Source organism: Castor canadensis, chromosome 8 (assembly GCF_047511655.1).
Source record: "Castor canadensis chromosome 8, mCasCan1.hap1v2, whole genome shotgun sequence".
Classification (NCBI taxonomy): domain Eukaryota; kingdom Metazoa; phylum Chordata; class Mammalia; order Rodentia; family Castoridae; genus Castor; species Castor canadensis.
The window spans coordinates 24,579,175-24,588,090 of record NC_133393.1 but is presented as its reverse complement, the minus strand read 5'-3'; the positions used below and the strand labels follow the sequence as shown (position 1 = coordinate 24,588,090).

General features: G+C 45.7%; 1 protein-coding gene across 1 annotated transcript; it reads left to right on the top strand.

The window, feature by feature from the left end:
- Positions 1 to 7,080: 7,080 nt before the first annotated feature.
- On the top strand, positions 7,081 to 8,916 carry Aif1 (allograft inflammatory factor 1). The gene is made up of 6 exons (XM_020169698.2): positions 7,081 to 7,238; positions 7,407 to 7,468; positions 7,546 to 7,612; positions 7,980 to 8,021; positions 8,238 to 8,400; positions 8,701 to 8,916. The coding sequence occupies exons 1-6, from the start codon at positions 7,214 to 7,216 to the stop codon at positions 8,783 to 8,785; spliced, it is 444 nt and encodes a 147-aa protein (XP_020025287.1). The 5' UTR covers positions 7,081 to 7,213; the 3' UTR covers positions 8,786 to 8,916.

Below are 8,916 nucleotides of genomic sequence, written 5' to 3'. Positions count from 1 at the left end.
TTAAAATCTTGACGAGAAAAAAAATTGTACAGAAACAATCATTTGATCATTTGTATTTCTCTATTTAAATAAGGTAGAACTTACTAAATTATTAGCAGGAAGATCTTGTGGAGAGTTAGGGAGCTTCCCAGGTTTAAAGTTCAAGGGTTCTTCCTCTTCTGCTATAATAATAGATTGTTTCTTTAAAGTCTGTCACCTCTGTATAGCAACTAGTTCCTTTGTCTCTGAACCTCTCCAGGTTTCTTGCTCCACAGGAAGTCCCACAGGTTACTGTCACCCAAGTATACAAAGAAGATGCATTTAACATTAGAAAGAGAATTTCCTGGCACTTTCCAAAATCCTCCTCCTCTAGGTACCTCTAGACATTTTAATCATTCTCTCTCCACCTTTTCCCAGTGCTTGCCTCTGGTTTGTCAGCCTTGCTCGTAGCTTTTCTTCTAGAAATGAATAGGTATTGCCATTTGTGTGCAGTCACAAGAAACCTTCTTCCCTCCTGGCCCTTCTTTGGGGCACTGTTGGGGATTGTCTGTTCAGCTTGGAATTTGATCACAAATACACATAATTTGGAGCCATCTGAGCTTTCCTGAAAATATAGAGTGTGTGTGTGTGTGTGTGTGTGTGTGTGTGTGTATGTGTGTGTTTCCATTCTCTCCATTGCTCTAAATGGTTTCTAGGAGACAAGGGAGAGATGAGAAATAAGCTGCTCTCACTTTCCACTCAAAGCCCCACAAGGAGCTTTTTCCACTCAAAGCCCCACAAGGAGCTTTTTTAGATAAGAAAAGGCTTCTTGTAGGCAGTGTTGGTGACTTGATTGAGGCTCTACAGGGCTGTGCCCTGCAGGCTCTGAACCTTGACTTATTTTCCAGCAATAGGGACAGCTGTCCAACCATGTAATCATGACCCAGAGGCTGCTGCAGACAGCAGGATTCCCCTTTGTTCATTTATAAGAAATGGTACGTCTGCAGCCACTTTTTCTCAAAGTCCTGCACTTCCTCCATGCCTTACATGTGCTGTACAAATCAGGGTCCCTACAGGAGATGACATCCACAAATTCAGAAAGTTTATTTACAGAAGTGTAGGGAAACTGCAGGGGCTATTACTACCCAGGCCAAAGTGACAAGGACAAAAGAAGGTTACAGCAGAGGTTCTTACTTATTTTGTGCCACACAACTCTTTGTCTTCTAGTAAAGCATAAAATATGAAATATATAACAAAATAAATCCATTGTAGAGGTTCATCTCCTGGGGCAAAGAGCAGAGAAAGAGAGGGAAAAACGGGGCAAACAGAAGACAGTCAGGGCAGAAACGCATGCACATGCATGCACATACATAGACTTGAGCTGGGTACTGCTTTCTCTTTCTGTAGGCACACTTTATGGGGCCAGACACTAATCAGCAGCAGTCCCCCTGGAGTAAAATCATAACAAGGCCCTTGGCAACACATAACACTTCCAAAAAGGGCTCTATCTAATCTCTATCTAATGCAGTTCTTGCAGGTCCATTCCTTTTCTTTTTTTTTTTAGGATTTGAACTCAGGGCCTACACCCTGAGCCACTCCACTAGCCCTTTTTTGTTACAGGTGGCTTTGAACCTGAATCCTCCTGATCTCTGCCTCCCAGGTAGCTAGGATTATAGGTGTAAGCCACTGGCAACGGCTACAGGTCCATTTCTTAAACCTGCTCAACATCTCTCCACTGTTGCTTGGTGGGACACTGACAAACCCTGGTCTTAGTAACTCACTCCTTTTTCCTGCTTCCTAGCCTGAAAAGCCCCAGCACCCACTGGCCTGTTCTCAAGCTATGTCAGCACCCTCAGATGTGGCCCAGTAAGCCTTGCAAGGTCGGAAGTCACTCTGTTTCTTCAGGGCAGTGGCTCTCAAAGTTGAGTGCATATCAGAAGCATTTGAGGCACTAACCAAAAATCTATTGTTAGGCCCCACCCTAAAGTTTCTGATTCAGTAGGTCTGGTCTGGGATCCACCCATGTGCATTTCTAAAAAGTTCCACGTGGTGCTGTTGGCAGGGCCACTCTGCTGCTTTGAAGAGATTCTGCATATCTCTGTTCAGAACTAGACTGCAGCACAACTGTCAGAGAGTAATATGTTTTCCTCATTTCCAAGTTCAAAGTGGATTCCTTGCTGCAGCCACCCCACAATGCATTCTTACAGGTCTTTGCCAAGAGGCCTAGAATGAGCTGCTGTGTTATCCTTTGAAAAAAGTTTTAACAGAGTCTTGCTATGTAGCCCAGGCTGGTCTCAAACTCTCAATCCTTCTGCTCCAGAGTTCTGGTATTACAGGCATGCACCACCATTCCTAACTAAATACCCTTTAATCTTCACTTTTATCCCAAATCAGAGGAGCCATCACTTTCTCTAGCCCAGAAAGTTTTTCTATCCCATCATGGAATTCTGCCACGTCATCCTTAATGGAAAGACCAGTCTGGGTGGCAACCCACTCCAAATAAAAGGCAGTCTTCACAATGACCTTTAAGGTCCCGCCCAACCTGACTTCATCTGTACTTGACTCCTGCTGCACAGGCCTCCCTGCTGCTCCTTGAATACTCCAGTTATCCAGATTGGTCTCACCTCAGGACCTTTGCATTTGCTGCTTCCTCAGCTTGAAGTATTCTTCCTTTATTGTGGTATTATGATTTTATAGATCTCCAGCTCCTGCCCACAGCTCCTAAAAACCCTTGTAATTTCCTAAGTGATAAAGATACTCAAAACCCTAAATTCAATCCCTCTTACAGAAAAAAAAAAAAAACCCTAAGTGATAAAGGTAAAAGAGCATCATTTGTCATTCACATTAAGACCCTTTATTTATTTAATTTTTTTTTTGATCTGGCCAAGAGATTCTTTATTGCCGGGTGGGAGAGGGAGAGAGCAGAGAGAGCCAAGAGAGAAGCAGGAGGGGCAAGGGCTTAAATACACCTCAATGGGACTCAGTATGATCTGATTGGTTAGGATCTTATGGTTCATGCTGATTGGAGGTTGGGGCAGAAGGAGGGTTCAAGCTAGACTTGAGGCAGGACCGTGACCCTGGAAGGTAGGACCGTGACCCTGGAAAACAGAAGCTTAAGGGTGCAGTAAGAACTGAAACCTATCAGCGCCATTATTGCCAACATTCCTCCCTTTTTTGTTTGTTAAGGAAGGGGGGGCGTTGTGTTCGCTCTGGCTTCTTCGAGCTGGCAAGGGGTGGTGTAGGGGAAGGGAGGGTCAGTTGGCAAACAGTGTTGGGGTGGTGAGCTTCATGATGGCGTACACCCAGGCTCTAAAAATGAAGATTTCCTCTTCCCTGAAGTTGATGAAGGTCCCTTGTAGCCACAGGTCCTAAAGAGTCTCGAGCCAATCCTCCGACCTCTGCATGGTGGGTATCAGCCAACTATCCTCATATTTTGGAGAGGTTGGTGTCCCTGGAGGTACAACAAGAAGATGTCCGGTGTTGGATGCGAGTGAGGGCGATTGGGAGGATGAGTCCTGGCCAGTCACGTCCTCAGGGTGGTCGTGGGGAGAGTTGGAATCGGGGTCCCACCAAGATTAGTGGGGAGCCCCGCCCCGAGTCATGGCACCAAATGTAAGGATACATAGGCTCCAAAACTGACCACGTGGAGAGGAGTGATCTGGCCAAGAGATTCTTTATTGCCAGGTGGGAGAGGGAGAGAGCAGAGAGCCAAACATTAAGACCTTTTAAACCACATGTGAATTTGTGTTAATAAGATGACTTCTGGAAAGGCCTTGTTACCAGGGGAATCAATCATGTGATTAAAGAGTGAGAACTTTCAGCTCCACCCACTGATGATTTAATGAATCATTCTTGCATGATGAAGGCTCCATAAACACCAGAAAGGATAGGGATCAGAGGGTTACCAGGATGGCAAACACATAGAGATGCTAGGAGGGTGGTACCCAGGGAGGTATGGAAGCTCCACTCCCATCGCCTCAATTCCTCGTCCTGTGCACTTTTCCATATGGCTGCTCCTGAGTTGTATCCTTTATAATAAATCTGTAAACATAAGTGAAGTGTTTCCCTGAGTTCTGTGAGCTATTCTAGCAAATTATTGAACCAGCCTTCCCTGATTTATAGCTGGTTGACCAGAAATACAAGAGGCTGGGACTCACAACTGGTATCTTAACTGGGAGTGAGTCCTTTAACTTGTGAGATCAATAGATGGTGTCAAAATTAAGTTATATTGTAGGACACTCAGTCAGCATCCACCAAGAACTGGAAAACTGGTTGGTGAGGGAGAAGCCCTCACATGAACTATTGTGAGTATAAAAAAACAAAACAAATCAGTGTGAGATGGGCACCAGTGGCTCACATCCTAGCTACTCAAGAGGCAGAGATCAGGAGGATCATGGTTCAAAGCCAACCTGGGCAAATAGTCTGCAAGATCCTATCTCGAAAAAAAAAAAAATCACAAAAAAAGGGTGGAATGACTCAAGGTCAGCCCCAGTACCACAAAAAAAAGAAAGAAAGAAAAGAAAAACACTGTGGCCAGGCACCAGTGGCTCATGCCTGTAATCCTAGCTACTCAGGAGGCAGAAATCAGGAGGATCAAAGTTTGAAGCTGGCCAGGGCAAATAGTTCTTGAGACCCTATCTCGAAAAAAATCCTTCACAAAAAAGGGCTGGTGGAGTGGCTCAAGGTATAGGCCCTGAGTTCAAACCCCAGTACTGAAAAAAAAAAAAAAAGAAGAAGAAGAAGAAAGAAAAAGAAAACTGTCTTTCCTGGGTTTTTTTTTTTTTTTTTTTTGGTTTGTTTTTTGGCAGCACTGGGATTTGAACTCAGGGCCCCACACTTGGAGGGCCGGTGCTCTTACTGTTTGAGCCACTCTACCAGCCCTTTTTTGTGACAGGTTTTTTCAAGGTAGCATCTTGAGAACTATTTGCTTGGGGCAGGCCTCAAACTATGATCCTCCTGATCTCTGCCTCCTGAGTAGCTAGGATTATAGGTGTGAGCCACTGGTGACTGGCTGTTTTTTCTTTTTATCCATATATCCACATGGCTTGTTCCCCCATCTCCTTGGAATCTGCCTCCCCAACCACCCTGTTCAAACATGCAGTACAAGGCTGGAAGAGAGGCTCAAGGTATAAGAGGGCCTGCCTCAAAAGTGTGAGGCCCTGAGTTCAAACCTCAATGTTGCCAAAAAAAAAAAGTTTCAAACCTGCAGTACACAAGCAGCACTCACATTTCTCCCTTCCCTACTTTTCCTCCATTGCCTTTTTTTTTTTTTTTTTTCTTTCAGTACTGGGGTTTGAATTCAGGGCTTTGTGCTTGCTAGGCAGGCTTTCTACCACCTGTCATGTCTCCAGCCCTTTTTGCTCTGGTTATTTTTGAGTTAGAGTCTCGTTTTTTGCCCAGGGCAGCCTGGACCATGATCTTGTTTTATGAGTCCAGCCATTGCTGAGATGACAGGCTCACACCACTATGCCCAGCTATTGGTTGAGATAAAGTCTTGTGTGAACTTTTTGCCTGAGCTGGCCTTGAACTGTGATCCTCCTGATCTCAGTCTCCTAAGTAGCTAGCATTACAGGAATGAGCCACCACATCCAGCTTGTACTTTTTATTTTTATTGTCTGCCTCCCTCAATTAGATTGACCATGAGGATAAAAGTTTTCATTTGATTCATCAGGCTTAGAAGCATACCTGGCAAATATAGCAAGCATTAAATAAACATTTGTTGAATGACTGTATGACTAGAAAAATGAATGATCCCCACCAGGCATAAGAGCCCTGGGAGGGCAGGGTTGCAGTTCTCTCTGCAGGGTGAGAGGGCCATGGCTCTAAAGGAAAGTCAAGAAGCCAGAGTCTAAAAAATATAGCATTTGATGTCTTCAATGCAAAGGAACTACTGCAGAAACTTTAAAGCAACAGAGGCCAATAGGAGAAGGGGACTAGGAACTAGAGAAAAGGATACTTTGAGAAGAATCAATTTAGAAAGTAACACATATGTACATGGAAGGAAAACTAGGAATCTCCCTATATAGCTATCCTTACCCCAACTAGCAAAAACTCCTGGTGCCCCTTATTTATGTTTATACTCTCTCTTTAACAAAATTAGAAGGGAGGAGAAATGACCCAAACATTGTATGCACATATGAATAAAAGAAAAAAACAAAACAAAAACAAAAACAAAATTAGAGATAAAGGCAAAATAGTATCTGCTTGGAAGCGAGGGGGTGGGGGCAAAAGGGAGGGGGTAGGGGGAAAGAAAGGGGGTGGAGGGAAGGGGGAAGTAATGACCCAATCATTGTATGCACATATGAATAAAGGAAAAATAAAAAAAAGAAAGAAGCCAGAGTCTACCTGTGCACCCAGCTGGATCAGGGAAAGGGCAGTGAAAATTGAAAACTCCCCTGGGAAGGGGAAAGACCAGGGGGAGGGCAAAAGGAAAGGGGTCTCCATCAGTGCTGGATTGGGACTCTGGACAAGGACCTCTTGGTGAGGGGGTGCACTGTCCTCATCAATGCTGGAAGCAAATAGCCAGATGAAGTGGCATAAGGGATAAAGGTTATGCATACGGAGGGCATTTACCAAAGGCAACTCACGAACTCTGCTGAACCCACAGTGCACAACACACACACACTCTCTCTCTCTCTCTCTCTCCCCCCCCCCCAACCCCCCATCTCGGTACCACTTTCAGTTCAGTTCCTCCAAAGAATCTACTTAAATTCTCAAATTCCTGAGCTCTGTAGCTTTTACTAAGACTTCAAAGGAGATAAGATGAGAGGGGTGACATTTGCACATCTTAAAGCAACATGCCAAATCCTTTGTTAGACATGTCCACATCTCCAACTGCCCTTCTGGAGCTGCCTGGTAAGAGTGAAGTTTTTCTCCATTTCCAGGCCCATTTCTCATTCAGAGGAAATGTGCACAGCCAGGCATTTGTTGACTCAGCTACTTGGGAGGCTGAGGCAGGAAGATCACTTGAGGCAGAAGTATCCCAATATAGTGAGACCCCAGCTCAGAAAAAAAAGAAAAATATTTATTTTCTAATCTCCATTTTATACCCAATCACTCTTCTTCCTGGGATGCTAGTGTCAGCAGAAGCTGATGAGGAAGTGAGGCCTGGGAGGTAGTAGAGGAGGGAATGAGGGGAAAGGGGAAGTGTGGGAGGGAGGGCCTCAGAGGAGACTGGCAGAGAGAAGAGGCAGAAGACAGAGACCCATCAGCCTGATCTGTCTCCCTACCTACGGCTACCAACATCTGCTGAACTATGAGCCAAACCAGAGACTTACAGGGTAAGAGAGGTGGAATAACAGCAACAAAACTGGAAGCAAGGACAGGCAGGCCTGGGCCAGGGAATCAGGGGAGCGGTTAGAGAGCCTTGAGGTAGAGCTGGGGTGACCCTGGGTTGGCCATGAGAGGAGGAGAGGAAGGGAGGTGATTAGCCTTGGTGCCCCCCACAGGAGGAAAAGCTTTTGGACTGCTGAAGGCACAACAGGAAGAGAGACTGGATGAGATCAACAAGGTAAAAGGAAGACCGGAGTGGGCAGAGCCTGGAGGATGGCCCTGGATGGACCTTTGCTCTTACCTTCCCCCCAACAGCAATTCCTGGATGATCCCAAGTACAGCACTGACGAGGATCTGCTCTCCAAACTGGAAGACTTCAAGAGTGAGGGGAAAACTGTGAGGCAGAGAGTGGGCTTAGGGTCAGGACTAGGATTTTCACAAGAACACAACAGGGACAACAAAAACCCAAAGTTCACTTTTGTATTGGGAAGAGGGGAACTTGCTTTTATTGTCCCCCTCCCATATTGCAGTTCCTTTCCTAGCTTACCCCCCTTAGTGTCCCCTAGTTCCCTCTACCTCAACAGGGCCCCTCAATCCCCCAACTCTACTTCCTCTGCCTGCCCCTCCTCCTCCTCCTTCCACATCATGCTTCTCCCCTTACCTAGCATTGGTCAGCCACCTCTCCCTCAGTATCCTGCCCATGACCCTACAGCCAACACTTGTCCTGTCTGTTCTCTCCCCTCACTCAGAGAAATACATGGAGTTTGATCTGAACGGAAATGGAGATATCGGTGAGAAAAGGGTGAATGGGGGAGTGTGTGGACCTAGGCAGATGGAGGTCTCTTTTCTATTTGCTCTATCCCTTGTGGATGGGAGGGGGCCCACCTATCAGAGGTGGATGTCAAATGGGAATGTGGAGGTTTAAGGAGAGAGAGAGAGAGAGAGAGAGAGAGAGAGAGAGAGAGAGACTACCCACTCTTCTTCCCACCCTGATCCTCTACCTTTAGATATCATGTCCTTGAAGCGAATGCTGGAGAAACTTGGAGTCCCCAAGACCCATCTAGAGCTAAAGAAGTTAATTAGAGAGGTGTCTGGTGGCTCTGGAGAGACGTTCAACTACCCTGACTTTCTCAGAATGATGTTGGGCAAGAGATCCGCCATCCTAAAAATGTGAGTGTCCAGTTCCAACCTCATCTATACTTACCTGTTTTCTTCTCCATCCCCAGTCCTAACCTTGTCCCCAAGGCTCAACTTCTATACATCACTCAGTACCAATTCTTTCATGTTTAGAGGTGCTTTTCTAAGGCCCTGTCACCATTCATGGCTCTGGTTCCCACAGTCCCCAGCACTGCTACCCTTTCCCTATTCTTCCTCCTCCCACCCTCACAACCCTAACCCCTACTTGACTGTCATAGCAGCCTAAGATTTACCCTTGAGAGAAGTGTTCCCTGATGCCTATGTCTATTCCAGGATCCTGATGTATGAAGAGAAAGCCAGAGAACAGGAAAAGCCAACTGGTCTCCCAGCCAAGAAAGCTATCTCTGAGTTGCCCTAATTGGTGTGGGGGTGTGTCTTTGCACCGTGTGAATTGAAGGGATTTCTAATGATCCCAACATGAAAAAAGAAGACAAATTGTGAGCCAAAGTTAACCTAAATTAAATGAATTGTCCTCCCTCTCCAGATAAA

Bases quoted from the DNA above. Each gene is read 5' to 3' on its own strand.
- Aif1 (XM_020169698.2), top strand. From the start codon at position 7,214: ATGAGCCAAACCAGAGACTTACAGG. The intron at 7,469-7,545 runs GTAAAAGGAAGA...TCCCCCCAACAG, and splicing joins GACTGGATGAGATCAACAAG to CAATTCCTGGATGATCCCAA. The intron at 7,613-7,979 runs GTGAGGGGAAAA...CCCCTCACTCAG, and splicing joins CAAACTGGAAGACTTCAAGA to AGAAATACATGGAGTTTGAT.